Source organism: Eriocheir sinensis, unplaced genomic scaffold, assembly GCF_024679095.1.
Source record: "Eriocheir sinensis breed Jianghai 21 unplaced genomic scaffold, ASM2467909v1 Scaffold978, whole genome shotgun sequence".
NCBI classification, from domain to species: domain Eukaryota; kingdom Metazoa; phylum Arthropoda; class Malacostraca; order Decapoda; family Varunidae; genus Eriocheir; species Eriocheir sinensis.
Genome location: NW_026112361.1, coordinates 80,641 through 101,920, shown reverse-complemented (window position 1 = coordinate 101,920; position 21,280 = coordinate 80,641). Strand labels below are relative to the sequence as shown.

Sequence of the window (21,280 nt, the reverse complement as noted above, 5' to 3'; positions counted from 1 at the left end):
GTAAGCCGAAACAATTGTCAAAACATTAGTCAAAACAATCTCTTTCGGGACCTAGTGTAAGCCGGAACAATTGTTAAAACATTAGTCAAAACAATCTCTTTCGGGACCTAGTGTAAGCCGAAACAATTGTCAAAACATTAGTCAAAACAATCTCTTTCGGGACCTAGTGTAAGCCGGAACAATTGTCAAAACATTAGTCAAAACAATCAATTTCGGGACCTGGTGTAAGCCGGAACAATTGTCAAAACATTAGTCAAAACAATCTCTTTCGGGACCTAGTGTAAGCCGAAACAATTGTCAAAACATTAGTCAAAACAATCTCTTTCGGGACCTGGTGTAAGCCGAAACAATTGTCAAAACATTAGTCAAAACGTAAGTCAAAACACGAGTCTTCATTCAGGAACATTAGTCAATTATTCAAAACAGTACTCAAAACAATCTCTTTCAGGACCTGTACTAAGTCAACACAGCAGTAAGCCATTACCTCTCCATCCACACGTTCTCACCCTTCCCGTTTCTTTCAGGACCTGGAGTTCCACGGGGTGATGCGCTTCTACTTCCAAGACTCCGGTCAGAAGGTGGCGACCAAGTGCATCCGCGTCGGCAGCACGGCCACGGCGCGCCACGTCATCGAGACCCTGGTGGAGAAGTTCCGGCCGGACATGCGCATGCTGTCCATCCCCGAGTACGCCCTCTACGAGATACACGAGAACGGAGGTGAGCTCACACAAAAGGAGGGATAAAGGGTAGAGACTGAGAGGGGCTGAGATAGAGCGATGCAGAGGGAAATATTGGTGAGACGGTGTTAGTTTTAGCTTGTTCTCTCTACCAAGTAACACAGCCTCTACGAGATACACGAGAACGGAGGTGAATAGGGGGGGTGACGAAGAAAGGGGTAGATGTTTAGAGGTTGAGGGAGAGGGATAGAAAGGATAGTCGAGGTTACTGTAGAAGTCTTACCATACACGTCATCCTAAAAACCTCTCAACGCCTACGAAATTCAAGGAAAAGGTGCAGAATGATAGGGAGATGGAAGGGAAGAGAAGGAGTCAGAGGGCTAAAAGGCTGAAGGACATGGATAGAAGAAGGAAATGGGGATGAGTGAGCGGGTTATAATTCTTAGCTTTACTCGTCATCGTATAAGTTGCGTGACACAACGGAGGTGAGAGGCAGAGGACGCTGGTTGAGAGAGAGAGAGAGAGAGAGAGAGAAATATATATACAAAACAGAGAGAGATCAAACCATTTAGCATTGCACTCAGTTGCTTATAAATACCAACATTGCAACTTTCTGGTGTAATGAATAGAGTTTTACCTGCAAATGTATACGGTCACTCAGATTGGTGTTAGCATAGGTTATAGTAGGCATCCGTCGGTCTCGGGAGACCATGGAGTTGCGCTCCAGTTGAAGACTCAGGTACAGCGTCGGGTGTGGCTGGACAGGCCAATACGAGAGTGGCAATCCCTCCCACACTGATCACAGGTGAAGATAGAGGCTGGTTGGTCTGCCGGGTTTTGGGCCTTTCTTCTTTGTCTCTTTGCCTCAGACTGCTGGGCGAGGGTCTCCTCAAACACATGGAGGCCTTGTTGAATTGCTTGCCGCCAGGCGGATCGCTCTGAGGCTGTATCTTCCCATGAGTCGGTGTTGATGTGTAGGGCTTTCAGGTCCCTCTTGCATACGTCCTTGTATCGCAGTTTTGGCCTGCCAGTTGGGCGTGTCCCCTCCGTCAGCTCTCCATAAAGGAGGTCTTTGGGGATCCGACCATCGTCCATGCGGACAACATGGCCAAGCCAGCGCATGCGTCTCTGCTTGAGCAAAGTGAACATGCTGGTCATCCCAGCTCTCTCCAGGACAGTGTTGTTTGTGATTTTATCCTGCCAGGTAATGTTCAGGATGCGTCGCAGGCAGCGCATGTGGAGCGAGTTGAGGTTTCGTTCTTGGCGAGCTCGAAGGGTCCACGACTCGCTGCCGTACAGGAGTGTGCTTACGACGCAGGCTCTGTAGACCTGGATCTTTGTGTGTTCGGACAACTTGTTGTTTGACCACACTCTCTTGGTAAGTCGGGACATGGTGGTAGCTGCCTTACCGATCCGTCTGTTCAGCTCCGCATCGAGAGAGAGAGAGTCTGAGATGGTGGAACCATCTCAGAGAGAGAGAAAAAGGGAGAGGGGTTGAAAGGAAGATAAGAGAAAGAGGGAGAAGGGTTGAGAGGAGGATAAGAGAGAGAAAGAGGGTGAAGGGTGGAAAGGGAGATAGGAGAAAGAGGGAGAGGGGTTGAAAGAAGGATAAAAGAGAAAAAGAGGGAGAGGGGTTGAAAGGGAGGATAAGAGAGAAAAAGAGGGAGAGGGGTTGAAAGGGAGATAGGAGAGAGAAAGAAGGGGGGGAGAGAGGGAGAGAGAGAAGTTGAAATGACGCAGCGGTACACTTACTCACACATATATAAGGAAAAAAAAAAACTACCTCGCTATTTTTTGTATATACATTTCTAAGCTGGCGAGTTGCATTAAGTCCCGAAAGATGAATAGAACACACACACACACACACACACACACACACACACACACACACACACACACACACACACACACACACACACACACACACACACACACACTCTCAGCAAGAGGAAAAAAAAGGGAAAAAAAAGAAAAGCTCAGATAAATTCATAAAAGGTCAGGTTATTATAGGGTGTTAGGTTTGCGCGATCTGACGGAAGCATTGCAGACTTAATTTTTTTTACCTTCTCATGTTCTTAGGAGCTCAGTGTTAAAGGCTGAATCATGGGCTTAGTCATGTAGTGAATAGTTAGATGTGAGTCTGAGTGTTGTGCGGGAGGGAGCGAGGGAGGGAGGGAGAGATAGTTTGTTATGGAAAGAAGGTTTGAGAGGGATATGTGAGTTAGTGAATGAGTAAGTAAGAGAGAGAGAGAGAGAGAGAGAGAGAGAGAGAGAGAGAGAGAGAGAGAGAGAGAGAGAGAATCCTCGAGTTTATAGTTAAAAAAAATAATGCAGATAACAGATATTTCAGTCCATTCTTATCTAAATGACTACAAATATTTGAGAGAGAGAGAGAGAGAGAGAGAGAGAGAGAGAGAGAGAGAGAGAGAGAGAGAGAGAGAGAGAGAGAGAGAGAGAGAGATAACGTTAATGGCACAATAGCTGATTCATACCTGCGTTTACCTTTCACGACCAGCGCCGGATGTCACGCCCTCAGCGATGATTCAGATTAAACTAAGAGTGGGAGGAAGGAAAAATCTGCTTGATCCTGTTCCTGTTCTTCTTCCTCCTCCTCCTCCTCCTCCTCCTCCTCCTCATCCTCCAACTCCTCCTCCTCCTCCTTCAATAGGTTACAAGACACGCCTCTCAAGACTTTTAAAACTGTACTGAGTGTAGATTCTTCATAAACACTTCTGTCTTTCTATTGTTCTTGCACCTCCTCCTCCTCCTCCTCATCCTCCAACTCCTCCTCCTCCTTCTTCAATAGGTTACAAGACACGCCTCTCAAGACTTTTAAAACTGTATTGAGTGTATATTCTTCATAAACACTTGTATATTTCTACTGATATGCTTCCTCTTATTCTTTGTCTATTTAGTTGATGTTTTGATGATAAATGAGTCTTGCTGTTGTATTTTCCTATTCTATTTACTATTTTTTTGGTTTGCTTCATATTTAGTCGATGAATGAGTTTTTACTTTTATATATTCCTCCTCCTACTTTCTATCTATCTATCTATTATTTATCCTATCCATTTATCTGCTTATTTTTGTCTAGCGTCTTACTTACATCGGTATTAATCTATTTATGTATGTATCTTCCTGTTGGTGTGTGTCTATATTTCTGTCTATCTATCTGTCTATCTTTAACGCGCTCTCCATATGTTGAACGATTATTACGTGAATGACCCACATACTTGTAACGCTCACATCAATCACCTCGTTTTCTCTCTGATCCGGAAGGGCGGCTTAGTCCCCCAGGGCGGCCCTCACGCATTCCTTCCTCTTTCCCTTCCTGGCCTCAGTGTGTATCAGGGAGTGGTGGTGGTGGTGGGGGTTGATAATGGCTGTGATTCGTTGTTACCTATACTCCTTTCTTCTTCCTTCTTGCTTGTTTATTTTATTTGTCTTTTTCTTTCTTTCTTCCTTTTTCCACGCTTTCTGCTTTTCTACCTCCGTTCCTTTATTTTTTTTGCTCTCCGTCTTTGTTTCATTCATTCGTGCGTTCTTTCTGCTTCCTACCTTCCTTTTTTCCTTGCTTCATTCTTTCCTTTCTTCCATTCTTCCTTCTTGTCTTTCTTTCTTCCTTTTTTCCTTCCTTCCTTCTACATGACAAGAAAGGGAACGAACGAGACAGTAGAAAGGTAATAATAAAACAAGCAAAGAAAATTAAGAAAACATCAACAAACCAAATTAAGCAAAATAGGCAAGGAACTAAAGTCAGGAAGGCTGAGCGAGGGGAGCGCGGCCCCCCACCGCTCACCTTCCGGCCCGCGCCAGGTGGCAAGACTTGAGGGCGGGGAGGCAGCGCGCCGCCGACAGCGAGGCGCAGCGAGGGGCCCCGGGCCGCCTGTTTCTCCTGGACACTATTACCATATCAGCGAGGAGGCGAGGGGGTTAGGCGGCAGAGGGAGGGCTTACTATACGCTCTTTACTCTCTACGCTTTCTGGTGTGTTTGTGCGTCAGCGTTTATACCATGTGAATAAGGTGGACTTTGTGTGTTTAGTGTGGCTTGTTATTGCGTAGAGGCAGAGGTAGGGCTCAGTATACTCATATAATCTCTCTATTCTCTCTATACTATGCTCTCTGGTGTGTTAAAGCTCCAGCGTTTATACCATGTGAAGATGTGAAGAAGGTGAACTTTGTGTGTTTAGTCTTTAGTGTGTCTTGTTTACGTGGACCGGTAGAGGAAGGGCTTAATGCACTCTCCGGTAGCGTGTCAGCGTATATACCTAGTTAATTAATAAGGATCTGTGTTTACAATGTGTCATGTCTGAGGTTAAGAAGGTGCGGGGGTCAGACAGGCAGAGGAAGGGGCTATTATATACTCTGTGGTAGGCTGTTGTGTTGCTGTTGGTGTGTCTGCGTATAATTCAGTGATGCCATTTTAACGGATTTTCCGCTAGATGTGGCGGAATTGCATGTTAATCTAGCGGGATTAATCTTAGAATTGACAAGAGTAACTGGCGGATTCTTAAGTCCAATCTGGCGGCAAATTTTTATAGCTTAACCTATCATCTGGCGGATTTTTTAGGCCACCCTAGCGGATTTATAAATTTTGAGTTGGCAACACTGGCGTATATACCACACGAGTAAGGAACTATGGATGTAGTGTGTGTTGAGTGTGTCTTGCCATGAGGGTGACGCGGAGGGCAGGCAGACAGGTAAAGGCAAGGCTCGTGGTCTGGTGGCCTGCAGGAAGCATGTGTCATCGTGCAAGCGGGTCACATCTAAGAACGTCTATTAGAAACCGTGCATGTTGAGTGTGTCTACAAGGTAAAGCAGGGATAGAGGCGAGGTTCGTGGTCTGGTGGCCTGCAGGAAGCGTCTCAGGGAAGCAATGAACCACCGACAGCGAGGAGCCGAGAGTCGCATGTTGCCGCGGGTCGTAATCACCATAATCAGTCATGGAGGTGCGGAGGAGAGGCAGGCAGAGGCAGAGGCAAGGCTCGTGCTGTCTTTTGGCCTGAAGGAAAGGTAAATGTGTAGTTTACCTCCGCTACCTCCTTGGTGCAGTGGGTAACGTGCCTAGCTACGAATCCGCGGGTCCGGGTATGGCGCTATGCTCATCCAGCTTTTCATCCTCCTTTTCGGGCGGCTCGATAAATGGGTACCTGGGGAAACGTGTGGAAGGTACAGTGTGATAACCCGGATGTCACACTGGCCCTATGTCCCGAGTGATGAGTTCTTCCCACTTTAGGCTCAAGGGTCAGTGAGATGGAGATGAGTACCAAGGCCATGCGCAGCTATAGCATACGCCCGCAACTTTACCTTACTTAACCTTACCTCCAAATACCATATACGCCTTCATATTACGATTCAAGGGCGAAAAATACCCTTTAAATATTATATGAAGATGTGTATAAGTCATCAACCCTCAGTAGATTTAGGAAGTTCAGACACGAAACGAAAAACCAAAATTTAATATCAAATGCGTCTTAAGGTAAGGAAAGCGCGTAGGGCAGGTAGGTGGAGGGTACTAGTGGAGGCGAGGCTTGTTGTCTGTTGACCTGAAGGAGGCGTATCAGTTATCAACCCTGGGTTACTTACATACAACAAGCAAATAAACCACGATGAAAATGTAAAATCTTGTACGTTCTCTCTTGGCAATAGCGTGTTAGGCTTGAGCATGGCCGTGAAATACCTTGTCCGTCTCACTGCGGTAGTTTATTTTCAGTTTTCACGTAAATTGCGTCAGACAGGGCGGTATGTTTGCGTATGTCAAGCCCCTGTGTGTGTGTTTGAAGGCAAGTTCCCTTTTTTTCACACCTCTGTAGGTTTAATGGCCGGATTGTTAAACACTTCCTCGCCCAAGCACACATTTGACAAGGCTTTCATAGGAGTTATGGGCCTTTCCAGGGGTAGTTTAATAACCCTGGTAGTAGTTTGACCCTTCTTCTGTACCATGAATCTACAAAAACACTCATTAGAGCCCGACTGATCTCCGTTTTGGTCTTTGGAAATTGTTGATGTGAGAGGCTGGGTTGTCTAAGAATACCACCCTAAAGTCCACTAATTACTGCCTGAGGTGTTGTTTTAGCCGTGAAGCCCCGCGACTCCTCGGGGGGCAGACTAACCATATGCTGTCTGCCATACACTAGTCTTTTGTGTTCATGCTTTTCTTCTTTTTCTTCTTTAATGTTTCATACGCCCACCTTGTTCATTAGTAAGAGCGAAAGGTGACAGCATAGTTTTTTCTTTTATTCATCCTTCTTGTCCCGTTCCTTTATTTTTTTTTATTTCTTGTTTCTTTTTCTTTCTTGTCATTCCTTCCTTCCCATTCCCATCCTTCCTTTTTATTTTTTTTTATTTCTTTATCTTCATTTATTTCCTTTGTATCCCCTCTACATCTTATCCTTATCCCCCATTTCTTACTTCCTTCACTACCTTCCATGTCTTTTTTCTTTCAGTTTCTTTCACTTTCTCTTTTATCCCTTTTACATCTCATCCCTCCTCCATTTCTACCTTCCTTCACTTCCACATAGGTACACTTTCTATTTTGTCCCCTTTTATCCCTCCTCCATTTCTACCTTCCTTCACTTCCACATAGGTACACTTTCTATTTTGTTACCTTTTCATTTGCCACTTCCTTACACCCACCTCCACCACCTTGTCCTTAACACCTGACAGCTTGTATTGTTAACCTGGTAGCAGCGACGGGTCAAATGTATGGCTTTCCCGTGTAGCAGTGATGGGCCAACTTTTTGCCATGATATAAACCCCCCAAAATAGATGATGCATAAACTGATCACAAATGCGTTGATATATATTATGAAATGGTTTGTGTGAGTGATGAGATTTTTTCTCATTTTTCTCGCTTAGAGGGGCCTTTAAGAAACATGGTCCCCACAGCTACCGGGTTAAAAAAAGGGTGATGTTGATAAGGTTCTGTTACTAAGAGAGCGGGGTAGGACACTTAGCATGAACAAATGGATAAATTCTGATTCAACATGGACATAAACAAATATTGGTTTACTAATAGAGTGGTGGATGAGTGGAGCAGGCTGGGCAGTCATGTTGTGAGTGCCAATACAATAAATACATTCAAGAAGAGGTTAGATAAGTCCATGGATAGTGAATTTAGGTGGGGTTAAGTTTACAGGAGCTGCCTTGCATAGGTCTGTCAGTCTCTTGCAACTCTTTCTCTTATGTTCATACCATGGCCCTAACACTGCCTGGTCCTTGCAGATGAGCGCCGGCTGTCAGAGGACGAGAAGCCGCTCCTGGTGCAGCTCAACTGGAATAAGGATGACCGTGAGGGGCGCTTTCTCCTGCGCAGGATGGACCTCTACAGCAGCACTGGCTTCTTGCATGAAGTAAGGATCCAAGGACTCTGTATGCATGGCGTCCTTTGTTTATGTGTATGGCCTTGCCCTTCACTCCTTCTCACTGCTCTCTGTTGTCATGTCTGCTTTGTGTATATCTTGTTTTGCCTAATTGGTTGTCTGTTTTACATATTTGTTTTAGTTGTGTCTGTGTCTAATTCTGTTTGTTTCTGTTTCTTGTCTAATCTCATGTTTGGCCTCCTTATGCTTCCGCCTCAGTCTTTTTTCTCCTCTCATTCTGTGTGTGTATATGTCTTTATGCATGTCTTTACCTGTATCTTTTCCCTGTGTTCCTGTGCATATCATATCTAGGCAAATTTGAGCTAGATAAAAACACACACATCACTCCCATGGTGCAGTGAACTAAGGCTTTGCCCTGTTAGGCAGATGTTTGAGTCCTGCTCAGCCAAAAGAATTTTCCGCTAACATGGAGTGGTTACTGTCCCCCCTTGGGCAAAAAGAATGGAGTGTGTGGTGTGTAAAGGTCCCAGAGTGCCCATAGATCAGCTAACGAGCTCCAAGGCTCTCCTCAGAAGGGTTCTGGTTGGCAATCACAAATCCAGCATGTGATCATGCCATGGTGAATCTCACACACACACACACACACACACACACACACACACACACACACACACACACACACACACCACTCTGGTATCTCAGTGGTAGAGCTCTGTGCTGCTACACTTCATGGTGTGGTAGGCGGAGGTTCGAGCTTGCTTAGGTCGGGAGGATACTTGCTGGCGATGATGAGCCCAGCTCAGGATCAAGGCCATGGGTGAATTATACCATCCTAGTAACTTCATCATCATTAGTTGAGGCAGAGCAGTAATGGGAGCATTAGTGAGGACAAAAAACTTACTGTCTCTCCTCTCTCAAGGCCAACCGGAGGGAAGGATCCAAGGCAATATAATTTTTTATGTAGTTTGGTAATGTTTTAGGATATTAACATGTTTTCAGGTTGAGATAGATTTAATATTCAATGCATTTTCTGTTAAAGAGGTCCTGGATTTAATACCATAGATCACTTACTGCATCAACTCTTCTACTTTTGAATGTTATGGCCTATTAACAGATGTTCATATAGAGATAGATTTGGTTTTATTATACTTTTCCTTATAGAGAATCCTGATTTTGCCTTTTCCAATCCTGTTCATATTCAATCCTCCTTCTTTTCCCTGTTATTGTGATACCATTATTTACCTACCCTCTTAGAGTGGCCAGTACTGTATAGTTACCTTGAGAGGCCCATGAACAATGAATCATCATAACACTGATATGTCACGTCAAACTCTAACTCATCAGAATGGGCTCAGGGCCTTTGTGACTATTAACCCTGCCTGGTGGGAAACAGTGCCAGAAATGTGAAAATAGTGTTCAATGTTTGGAAATCTTGTGTTCCTAGTGTGAGAAGAAACAATCATGTATAGTTACTTCTCAAATAACATAAATGCTTGGGATTTTGAGTTGCCCTTCGTGAACTAACTGGCCTCCTGCAGGCTAACGTCTGTGATACCTTACAGAGCAACCACTCCTTGGTGCACACCCTGCCGCCGCACCCCACCACACCCGTGCCGTCCAAGGAGCAGCCTTTCCAGCGCAAACTCTCCAAGCGTGAGAAAAAGGAACTCAAGAAGCAGGAGAAGCTGCGACGCGCTAACGAGGCCAATGAGAATGACAGCTCAGTGGCGGAGAAACTTTACACAGGTATGCTGGGGGCTGAAGGGGCCTAGAGTGGGTGGAGAGAGACTGTATAGGCTTAGGTCTGCATTATTAAACCCTTCAAAGCCTTAGTCCATCTATTTCAAAAGGCTCTCACAGAAGTTGTTGGGGTTTCCATGGGTGGACTCATGACCCTGGTGGTAGTTTTGCAAGGCTTCTGTGCCATGAATGGGAAAACACACATGACAACCTGATGTAGCTCCTCCCTGTCCTCAATAAGACGTCCTAACCAGAATCCCAAAAGTTTGATCATGTGAGTGTTAGGCATAGAGAGATGAGGATGGTTAGGAGGATGTGCATTTCATCCCTCAATGGCAGGCCAGAAAGGATCTAGATCTTGCATAAGGCTTTAAGGAGTAAGGCAGGTCTTGAGTGTATTGGTGTTGTGGTGTGAGGGGATAGACGGGGTCTGACTTAAGGATGTAGAGAAGATGGATGAAGGTAGTGTAGTGAGAAGGGTGAGAGAGGTAGTTGAGGGCAGAGGTAGGAGAGTTAGACCAAAGAAAACTTTTGATATGATTGTGCCGAATGTGGAATGCCCTGTGAATCCTGCAGCTTAACCCGGTAGCAGCGGGGATCATGTTTCTTAATGGTCCCTCTAAGCGAGAAAAATGAGAAAAAATCACCCCTCACACAAACCATTTCATAATATATATCAAAGCATTTGTGATCAGATTATGTATCATCTTTTTTGGGGGGTTTATATTGTGGCACAAATTTGGCCCGTCGCTGCTACACGATAAAGCCACAGATTTGGCCCGTCGCTGCTACCAGGTTAACAAAGGCTGTGAAGGATCAAGCAGAATAGAGAAACACCTTATCTGTATGGAGCCTTTCAAAACAAGTGGAGAGGGAGAGAAATCTGTATATACATGACTGAGAGGTCTGGGGAAGTCTGCAGGGCTGGCAATAAGGCTCTGTATGGGGGTAGAGAGTCTTGACACAGATGGGAGAGCTAGTCATGATTGCTGAAAAGGGAAACTGTTAAGAACTTGAGACTGTGTTGAAGAGGCAGGACAGAGACTAAGAAAGGGCTAGTAAATAGGCTGTGCAGGGCTGATAGTCTTACCATAGATGAGAGAGCTAGTCATGTTTACTGAAAAGAGTTACTGTCAAGGACTTGAGACTGCTGAAGGGGCAGGAAGGAAACTATAATAGATAAGGCAAGGAAAAATTTTGTGGTGGTTGTATAGGAAGGAGAGACTAAGTAAGATGATTGGAAATGATTGTGCTGGTTGTGTTGGAGGAAGCGTAGCAAGGTGGAAACATTGGAGGGTTATGCTGTAGGCTGTAGAATAGAGGCAGGAACTATTAGTAGGAGTTGTTAGAGAGTTTTATGAAGGAGACTGTAAAGTGGAGGTGGGAAGTGGTGGAGAAACTTTACACAGGTATGGTGGGAGCTGAAGAGGCTATGAGTGTGTGTGAGAAAAGACTGTACAGGCTTAGGCATATAGAGATACAATATTAAAATGCCAGGAGGTAGTGTTTTGAGGGCAGAATGAAGGAGGCAGTGAGGAATAGAGGCGTTAAGAGACACTAAGAACTCAAGGAGATGTACTTAAGAGGGCAGCATTAGGGAGGCTGTGTGGAGAGGTGGCAGGAAGAGACACTCAGAAGGATAAGAAGTGTTTGGAGTGACATGGGAACAATGAGTAGAAGGGAGGCATTATGAAACAGTGAGCAGGGCAGGAGGGAGGTCATAGAGGGAGGCTGTGTGGAGGGGAGGTAGGAGGAGACAGTAAAAAGGATAAGAAAAAATTATTAGAGAAGTGACTTGGGAACAGTGAGCAGAGTGGATGGATTAAGAAACAGTACGAAGGGCAGGAGGTGATTTCTAGAGGGTGGCGTGAAGGAAGCTGTGTGAAGGGGAGGCGTGAAGAGATACTTAGAAGGAGAAGAAAGAGTTTTTAGAGTGATCTTAGAATGATACAAAGAAGGATAAGGAGTTTTATAATATGACAGTATGACTTGGGAACAGTGAGCGGAGTGGAGGTCTTAAGAGACAGTAAGAAGGGCAGGAGATAGTTTATAGAGAGCGCCAGGCTTAAGGTTGTGTTAACGGGAGACAGGAAATGACACTAAAAAGGGAATGAAGGAGTATAGAGCATGGCAGGAGGGAGATTGTGTAGAATGGAGCTGACAGAGGAACTAGAGAAAGCCTCACATATAAGGAATGATATATCCAGCATTGAAATAATTATGTAGTGTAAATTCAAAGTAATCCTTGCTAATCCCTGTACTGAACCAACAATGTTCTCTATAAAATCTATCCATTATGTTTCCAAAGATTCTTGACTACCTTTTCTGTTGACTTGAATTCCTAGCAGACTTTTGTGGTCATAGGTTATCCTTGTTCTTGTCACTCATGCCTCAATATGGTGATATCCCCACCAAGACACACAGACTTGGTTCATCCTTACCACCTTTGGGCACCACATTTACCTTCCTTCCTTTGCAGAGCTCCCGGAGACCAGTTTCACACGCAGCATCAGCAACCCTGAGGCGGTGATGAGACGCAGGCGGGCGCAGAAGCTCGAGAAGAAGCTGCAGCAGTTCAGGAGTAAAGATGGAGGGCCAGACACTGGCGGCACTCTCAAGGTGGGTGGCGGCTCTCCTTCATGAGATTAGTTTGCAGACTCCATGTCTTGTCCACCTTGTGATGACCCTCAGAAGAACAAAAGGCCTGAGTGCAAACTAAGAAACCCAGGTGTTGTAGGGATGTAAAGAAGTTAGCTTCTCAAATTTATAGATTGGCTCTTGGAATGATTCACAGGAAGAAACTAGGAGCAAAAAACAAGATAAGAGCAGATACAAAGACAGGAAAATACAAGCTTTGGTTAAGTCCTTTATATATGCTACAACTCATTAACTGTTTGTGTTTTAGTGGATTGGGTTAAAATGGTAAACTGGACCAGATGTTGCTCTTATTAGGCTGAGTGAAAGTCTTCCAGTAATACTGAAATAAATAATCACTCAATAACTTTCTGTAAACAGATGTAAACTTCAGCTGAGCGTGATAAACAGAACAATAATCTGTCTTTCCTCTGTAAAAGAACATTACCATTTCATGGTAATCTGGGCCTAATCTTTCTGAATGGCAGTGGATCTCATCACTTAGATAAACTTTACATATCTCTGCTTGAAATCTTAGTGCAATGATTCAGCATTGGAATTTACAGTGGCTATCAGCTATAACAAATCTTGTCTAAATTCCTTACTTACCAGCCAGTCCTCAGGGTAACTCTGGGCCTTGCTTTGCAGATTTATGGAGAATCTCTTCGACCAGATGTGCCTTACAAGACTCTGCTGCTGTCAGTGCGAGACACGGCCCTCAACGTTGTCTCAGAAATGCTGGACAAGTATGGTCTGTACAAGGAGGACCCAACCAACTACTGTCTCCTGCAGGTGGGTGCAGAGAGGAGGCCAGGCATTAGTGATTGTTGAACCTTTTGTGGGGTTTGCCAAGCCTTTTCTTGAGGGCCTAAGCAGCACTATGTCTTGGAGTGCTGTAATTCACCTTCCCTTTAGAGTTTAGAGAGAGGTGGATGATATTGGGAAAGGTATCTGTTGTGGATGTGAACTATTAAAGGCTGGTGAAAATGATGAATGTAGCCCCTCCTGTCTTCCTTTATTTATATATGTTCGTTAGAATATCTTCAAAATATCAGATATCATAAGATTCAGTGTTTCCTAAAATGATAAAGACTAAAGAGTTTCTGCAAACAGCACACAAGTGATTGCAAGTAGTTCTTGTAAATGGGTCTGGCAGTGCTGGTTTGTCTGTGCTGGCTAAGTGTGTGTGTGTGTGTGTGTGTGTGTGTGTGTGCGCTTCAGTTCATGGTGGTGGATACTGAAGATACTGTTGTGTGGAGTGATCACATATTCTAGAGTCACATCCCTGTCTAGATGCATAAAGAGAGGCACACACAAAGAGTGGATGTCAGGCATTTGTGTGAATGTGTTGTGGCTGGCCTGAGAATTAGGTGACTTTGGCCATGGCAGTGGATGGTGGATGGTTAAACGGTTAAAGGAGCAGTACAGGCGTGCTAGTAATGTCACGGTGGTTGGTGGAGGATGAATGGAATACTCCACTCAAAGGGATCACTCAGATCAGCAAAAAATATCGTATCGTGGTGTGACAAGTTGTGTAAATGGTGAAGCGAAGTGAGGGACGCAAAAAGATGCAAAAAGTGCCTCGTCACTGCTCCTTGCAAATGTAATAAAGATTAAGGAGGGAGGCGTAACGGGATGCTGAGTAATGGGATTGTGAAGGATGAGTGTGATTATGAATGTTGGAGGAGCATTTAAAGTTACATAACTGATAATAATAGATGCATGGCTGGTGTCCATCACGCCTGCTTAGTAGAGAAGTAGCACACAAGGTTGTTTTTGCCACACAGATACAAGGCTGCCAGGGGCAAGTGCTGATGCTGGAAATTTTCTGTGCATCTTGATTTCTAGTCTCTTAAGTTTTTGTTTTTATGGTCTTAGTACCTTAAATTGTCCTGGCCTTGTTGGTTGTTCTTATATTTCTTCTTGACCTCCTTTTTGAAATGTGACATGACCTCAATATGAAAATGGTGATTGGTTGCTAAACTTTCAGGAATGAGCTGGTTACCTGTTCCTTACATGTTCAGTAAATAATAATGTTTGCAATGTTGTAATGTTTTCTTGTTGCTTATTGCTGGCTTCACTGAATCTAAATCTCCTGTCTGGAATAGATTAATTTGTAAAGTCAGGCTTTTAGTTATACTGTCAGCATCTAACATGTTTTAAACCTCTATAGGTGTTTGAGTGTTAGATAAAATTAATTTGAACTTTCTTTGTGCCCCTGAGATCAAGCATCCTTTTGTGCAAACAATAGATGTATTGATATAAATGTGAAGAGCTTCTTGCTCATTTGGAAACATATGATAAACTCACCTAAGTTTCGGGGTGGGGTGGGGGGGCATATAATATTCCATGGCCAGGGATCCAACTGACTTATTCAGGGAATAAAGCTATCCCTCGACTGTGTGGGTTTCTATGAGTTTTCTGCACTACTCTGATGAACCTCAAGAATGGTATGAAAGTTTTGTAGCTGAAATATTAGCAAAATGTCTGTGCACAGGATGTAGCCCGCTGCTCAGCTGATGAGTTGTGTTGCTGTGAATATAATAAGCACCTTCATGCATTGCTTTCTAAACCAAGACTTATGATGCCACTCCTCTCCCCTGCAGACTGTGATAGGCAATGATGACGGCTATGGGCGGGCCATGTCCCCCCAGAAGGAGTACATCCTGGACGATGACGAGTGTCCCCTGGCCATCCTCATGAACCACCCGCCATCCAGAGGTGAGTTGAGGGCTGGTGTGGAGAAATTGTTTTCTTGCCTTAGTTGTATTGGTGTTTGTTTCTTGGAACTCCCTCGGTGGGTTGAACGAAGTAAGCAGACTGTGTGTATGGCGTGTGTGTGTTTGCCTTGTTGTATTTACCTACCTAGTTGCTGTAGCAACTATCCGAATGCTATCCGAACAGCTGATGGCTGCCTTGTATTGGACATGGATGGGCAGAGGGCTCATTGGGCTGAGTACTTTGAGCAGCTGTATATGGCAGACCCTCCATGTGGGCAGCTTCCAGTTGCTGGGTTGCAGGTGGTGGATGCTGATCCACCCATTGACAAAAGCCCACCCTCTCTGGACGAGGTCAGAGAGGCTGTAGCAAAGTTGAGGGGTGGAAAAGCCCCTGGTACCTGTAACATCAGTGCAGAGCTGCTCAAAGCTGGAGGTGAGGCCACGCTCCGCGAGTTGCATGTGGTCTTGAATGCCATATGGCAGTCCGGTACCATTTCTCCTGACTGGATGGCGGGGTTGGTCATCCCAATCTGGAAAGGGATAGGGGACTGACAGGACTGCAACAACTACTGTGGTATTACACTGCTCAGTGTGCCAGGCAAGGTGCTTGCCCACCTATTGCTGATGTGAATTTGCAGCAAGCTACTGAAGCTACCTATGTCAATTTCAAGAAGGCGTTTGACTCAATGCATTGCGAGGCACTCTGGGATCTTCTGCAGCTCCGTGGGATTCCTGTGAGGACTATTGGTTTGCTAACTGGCCTGTATTCTGGGACAGAGAGTGCTGTGAAGTGTGGGGGGGCTTGTCCAGCTTCTTTCCCGTGAATGCTGGAGTGTCCTTGCCCCATCAATGGGTACTGGGCAGAGCTGTGGACCAGAGTCATTGCAGAGCATCCATTGGCAATACCAAGGTCACTGACATTATTTTTGCCGATGATGCAGTAATCCTAGTGGAGTCACTGGAGGTTTTGATGATGAGTCTCGAGGCACTGCACAAGGAGGTGAAGCCTTTGGGACTTCAGGTCTCCTGGGCCAAGACCAAGGTACAGGTGTTTGGAGGCTTGCTGGATGAAACAGTAGTCTGTTCATGCATGTGGTGAGGATGTTGAGATTTCAGAAAGTTTCACGCATCTTGGTAGCGTAGTTCATAACAACGGTGAGTCTCGCCAGGAAGTCTAACGGTGGATTGGCCTGGCCCATGGTGTTATGGACTCGCTCAACATGAGTATATGGCGTTTTTGATACCTGTGCAGAAGGACAAATCCGGATCTTCAAGTCCCTTGTGCTCCCTGTCTTACTCTATGGTTGTGAGACATGGATACTGAATGGGGACTTGGAGAGGCGGATTGATGCTTTTGGTAATGAATGTCTATGCAGAATCATGGGATATCGCTGGAATGACTTTGTGTCAAACTGGCGACTAGTCCGTGAGACTGATTCGACATATATTACCTGCATAGTCCGTCAACGCCAACTCTGGCTATACGGGCACGTGGCACGTTACCCTGAAGCTGATCCTGCTCATTGGGTTGTCTCTGTAAGAGACAATCCTGAGTAGAGGAGGCTAAGGGGATGCCCATGGAGTTCGTGACTTGAGCAAGTCGATAGATCCTGCCAGGAGGTACTTGGGTTGGGAAGGGGGCCTGCATGGAGACTCGCCCAGGGGGACCCCTGGGTTGGTGTCGTAGTTTGGGCGAGGCGACGTGCCACACAGTGTATGCCCCCATTGATTGATTGACTGTAGACAGGATTTGAGTCAGTCTTGTGTTATCCTGTCTCCATGTCTAGTTTTATCCAGCTTGGGTTCAAAGTCATGAATTGTCTTTGCCTGCTTCACCTCCTCATGCAATTCGTTCTAAACAAGTTTTATGTGGAAAACTAAATTTCTTGACATTATTACCACATCTAATCTAATCTTTAATTTGTATTCATGACCTTTTATTCACATGAGGTGCATTTGTGTGTGCGTAATTCACCACAGCCTGATCACGTGTTGGACTTGTAATTGCCAGCAGGTACCCTCCCGACATGAGCAAATACTCTTTATCGTCAATCTGTGGGTACTACCAGGACCTGTGTGTGTGTGTGTGTGTGTGTGTGTGTGTGTGTGTGTGTGTTTGAATGTGGTAGGTAGATGTGGGTTTCATTGTGGTAAAAGAGACAGTTCAAGGGGTGAACAGAAAATAAGAAAAAGCCTGCAATAATACAACTTTTACAAAGGCATTAGAACCCAAAATGAGTATAAATTTTTTTCTGGTGTTGTCTTGTTACTCTCCTGTTGAAAGAGTTGAAGTCATAGGAAAGAGGAAATACAGTAGAAAGATCATTATAGAGGTTACCTGTAAAAGGGAGGAACATATAAGACTAGTTGTTGAAGAAAAAATAGAAGTTTGGGTGTGAATGGATAAAAATAGAGATAAGGGATGCAGTTTTTATCTCTATTTATTTCTGTCTGTCTCCTTCACAGAGATCTGAAATACAGACAGTCAAAAAGAGCAAAGGTTACTGTTACAGCTAAGAATAGAAGTGGAGGAGAGGGTCTATAAATAAAGAGGGTAAAAATAAATCAATACAAATTAATTCCTCAGTTGGTGCTTTTTATATCTGTTGGCCTCTATGGAAGGGTAAAGGCCATGACCGGGGGAGGTAGGAAGGAAGGAGGATTAAGGCCACATACCTGACTGGCTTCCTCTGGCGTTGTGGGGCGTTGATTATGCGCATTTGATTTGTCACTCCCGGACACGCTTGCCTCTCCTCTAAGTGACCGTCGCCAGCCTCTGGTGGTCCGCTGCTGTGTTGCTTCTATTACTGTCTTGTGGGCTTTCTTACTTTATTTTTATTCTGCCCTTGATCTTTTTTCACAGTAAAGGAGGCAGCTCGGGAATAAAATAGCGAGGATACAATAATAGCTTGCTGAAGCATTGCTCCTCCTTGAAAGCACACAAATCCACTTACTGTTAACAAAAGAAAATCCAAGGCTAATCCACTGCCAGTAGTAAATGATAATATGCTCGTCAAAGGTGCTTGTGTTGAAGTGAAGACATTGAAGCATAAATAGCGTACGAGAGCATAGGCTAGGAGCAAAAGGGAGAATTTAGTGAACATAAAGTTTAGCGACTTACTCCTTGAACTTAAGGACATGAAATATTGAGCCAGAATTAAGAATGAGTCTGCATTTAGCGGATGTATATTTGGAACAAGCTAGATATTTCAAATTATAAGTAATGCAGTACTTAATCACTAAATGTAGAAATAGCAAAATGTGGGAGACAACCTTAGTTGTTAGTTAAATATTTGAACTCTAAAGTTTTGCAATACAGAGTTAGTGAATCATTTGAGGGAAGGGAGGAGAGTGTGGGAGAGGGGCAGAGAGAGGAGATGGAGTGTTCTGTTTTGGGAAGGGAGGGGATGGTGAGAGGGAGAGAAGAGGGAGAGGACTTGTGTTGTGAGAAGGGAGAGAGAGAGAGAAGTGAAGAACTTGTGTTATGGGAAAGAATAGGATGGGAGAGGGAGTGGGCAGTACTCTTGTGTTGTGGGAAAAGGTGGGAGGGTGAGAGAGGGAGAAGAATGTTGTGGGAAGGGAGAGGAGGGTGAGAGAGGGAGAGGGAGAGGGAGAGGACTGTTGTGATGTGGGAAGGGAGGGGAGAATGGGAGAAGGAGAGGGTGGATGGACAAAGTGAAGGAACAGTGGAAAGTTGTGGACCTCTGTTGTGTTGTCCATCCAGCAGTTATGTTATGAAGGTTTACTAAAAGGATGCAGAAAGAAAGGGGAAGGGAGAGATAAGGGATCCAGGACCTTGAGTATAATGCTTCCCTCGACCTTTAGTTAGGTTAATAGGTAGGTAGGTAAGCAGGAAGGTCGGTAGCGGTGGAGGTAGAAGTGGAGTGGTGGTGGAGGAAGGAGTGGTGTTGGTGGAGGAAGACGAGGGGGAGGAAATCGAAGGTAGGAGACTGGAAGCTCATGATAAAGTAGCCAGTTAGTCAACCAGTCAGTAAGTCAACCAGCCACTTAGCCAACCAGTCACTTAATCAATTAGTCTGTCAGTCAACCAGTCACTTAGTCAACCAGTCACTTAATCAACCAGTCAGTCAGTCAGTCAACAAGTCACTTAGTCAACCAGTCAGTTAGTCAACCAGTCAGTCAGTCAACCAGTCATTTAGTCAACCAGTCACTTAATCAACCAGTCAGTCAGTCAGTCAACCAGTCACTTAGTCAACCAGTCACTTAGTTAACCAGTCACTATCAACCAGTCAGTCACCCAGTCAACCATACAGTCAGTCAAGGCCGCTTTGGTGCCGAGTTATTTTTTCTCTAACTTTCCAGGAATTACTTAGGACTGAGGGAAATTAAAAGGAACTCTCCTATACCCTACTGTCTTATGGAAGAAATCTATACACTCTACCTTTATAAAAACACTTACTGCATAATTTCAGCATTGCTATTGTTATTATGCAGTTTATGGGCATTGATCGGCTCTTAGCGAAATATTAATGCGTACTCGATCGTAACTATTGATTTGTAAGCGTGATGGAATGTATGAGAGAGAGAGAGAGAGAGAGAGAGAGAGAGAGAGAGAGAGAGAGAGAGAGAGAGAGAGAGAGAGAGAGCTAAAGGAAAGAATATCAAGTTTGCAGTTTTAGACCTGTATTCTCAAACGCTTTCGGCTCTTAATAAATATATCCAAAGCCCACAAAGGAGATAAGTCGGGTTCTCTTGATTGTTTTTCACATTCAAAAGGCAGAATGAGCTTGTCAAACTATCACAAGACTCATAAGGCTACCCATGGAAATGCCAATACAACCTCTACGAAAACCCTATCAAATATGTGTGTGTAAGCCTCGAAGTGTTCGTAACTTAGTGTCAGGACAAAAAGTGGTCAGAGCAGAGCAGCCTGACAGGAGTGTGTATGTGTGTGTGGGAGGGAGAGGAAGGGGGCATGGTCACGGGTCTTGTCCTGGCGTAGGGGAGCGTCAGGGCAAGGTTGGAGGGTATGCGGGAGCTTGATAGTTTACACCCCGTATTCTTCAAGTCCATATTCTCAGGCACTTCCACATCTCAATTCACCTACCGTACCTCCAAAGGCCAAATAGGGGATTAATAAAGTCCTAATGAGTAGTTATTTAGGTTCATGGTACAGAAGAAGCGTCAAACTACCATTGGGATCATCCAACTACCCCTGGAAATGCCCTAAACTACTACAAAAATCGTGTCAAATGTGTGTGCTTGTGTAAACTAATCCTGGAAATGCTCAAAACTACTACAAAAATCATGTCAAATGTATGTGCTTGTGCGCCGTCGTGTTTAAAAATATTACCCTTAACGTATCGGCACCTCAGTCCGCCTGTTTGAAAAGCCTCACGTAGAAGTTGCTAGGCTTTTCCTGGACTGTTTTGTGATACTTGTGTTAGTTTTACACGACCTCCGGACCCTGAACTGGAAAATCACCCATGAAAACCCAGTTAATCTTCTCTGTGGCCTTGGGAAAGTCGTAATGGGAGCCCGATACGTTTTAAAACATGGACTTACTTACCCCCGTCCCCCAATGTGCTGGTGGGTGGACAAGCGATGTGTTGAGAAAAGATTTGTTGGGACACTTAATTGTGGCTTATCCGCTCCCGCACAGTGACAGTTAAGGGGAAGTTATCTTTTCTCTTGTTTGTTTTCCTCTTTTCCTTCACTATTAGGAGACGGACCAAAGAATAAGTGATAAGGAGGAATAAGTGCGTGGTAAATTTAGTCTTCCCGCTCGTATAGCAACGGAGAAATGGAAGTCTTTATTTAATATTCATATGATCGCCTTAACTTATCAGTATACATTTATTTCATTGATCCTCCAGTCAGTTGATATCGTAGTGTTCCCAAAGCTTTTCAGTTATTATTATTGTTATTATTATTATTGTTATTATCATTGTTGTTGTTGAGATCCATGAAAGGGTATGAAGATGAAAAAAAAATCTCCAAGGTGGTGAGTATAGGATAATTTATGAGTTTATGAGGTAGGCTACTTGAGTAACGGACAGACGTAGAGAGAGAGAGAGAGAGAGAGGAAAGCATTATCGCCCAGTGTGCCATGAGGAGGCTCAGGCTGGCGGTAACGAGTCCCAGCTTCCCACGGCAGGACAAAGGCGCGAGGTGGCCGGTGGTGCTGCTGGTGTTGCCGCGGGGCTGTTGACCCTTCCGACGCCC

General features: G+C 44.7%; 1 protein-coding gene across 1 annotated transcript; it reads left to right on the top strand.

The window, feature by feature from the left end:
* Nucleotides 1-409: 409 nt before the first annotated feature.
* On the top strand, nucleotides 410-15,661 carry LOC126995074 (afadin-like). The gene is made up of 6 exons (XM_050854363.1): nucleotides 410-717; nucleotides 7,903-8,030; nucleotides 9,539-9,746; nucleotides 12,220-12,359; nucleotides 13,023-13,166; nucleotides 14,981-15,661. Exons 1-6 carry the CDS (start codon nucleotides 546-548, stop codon nucleotides 15,644-15,646), a joined length of 1,458 nt encoding a protein of 485 aa, XP_050710320.1. The 5' UTR covers nucleotides 410-545; the 3' UTR covers nucleotides 15,647-15,661.
* Nucleotides 15,662-21,280: the final 5,619 nt, after the last annotated feature.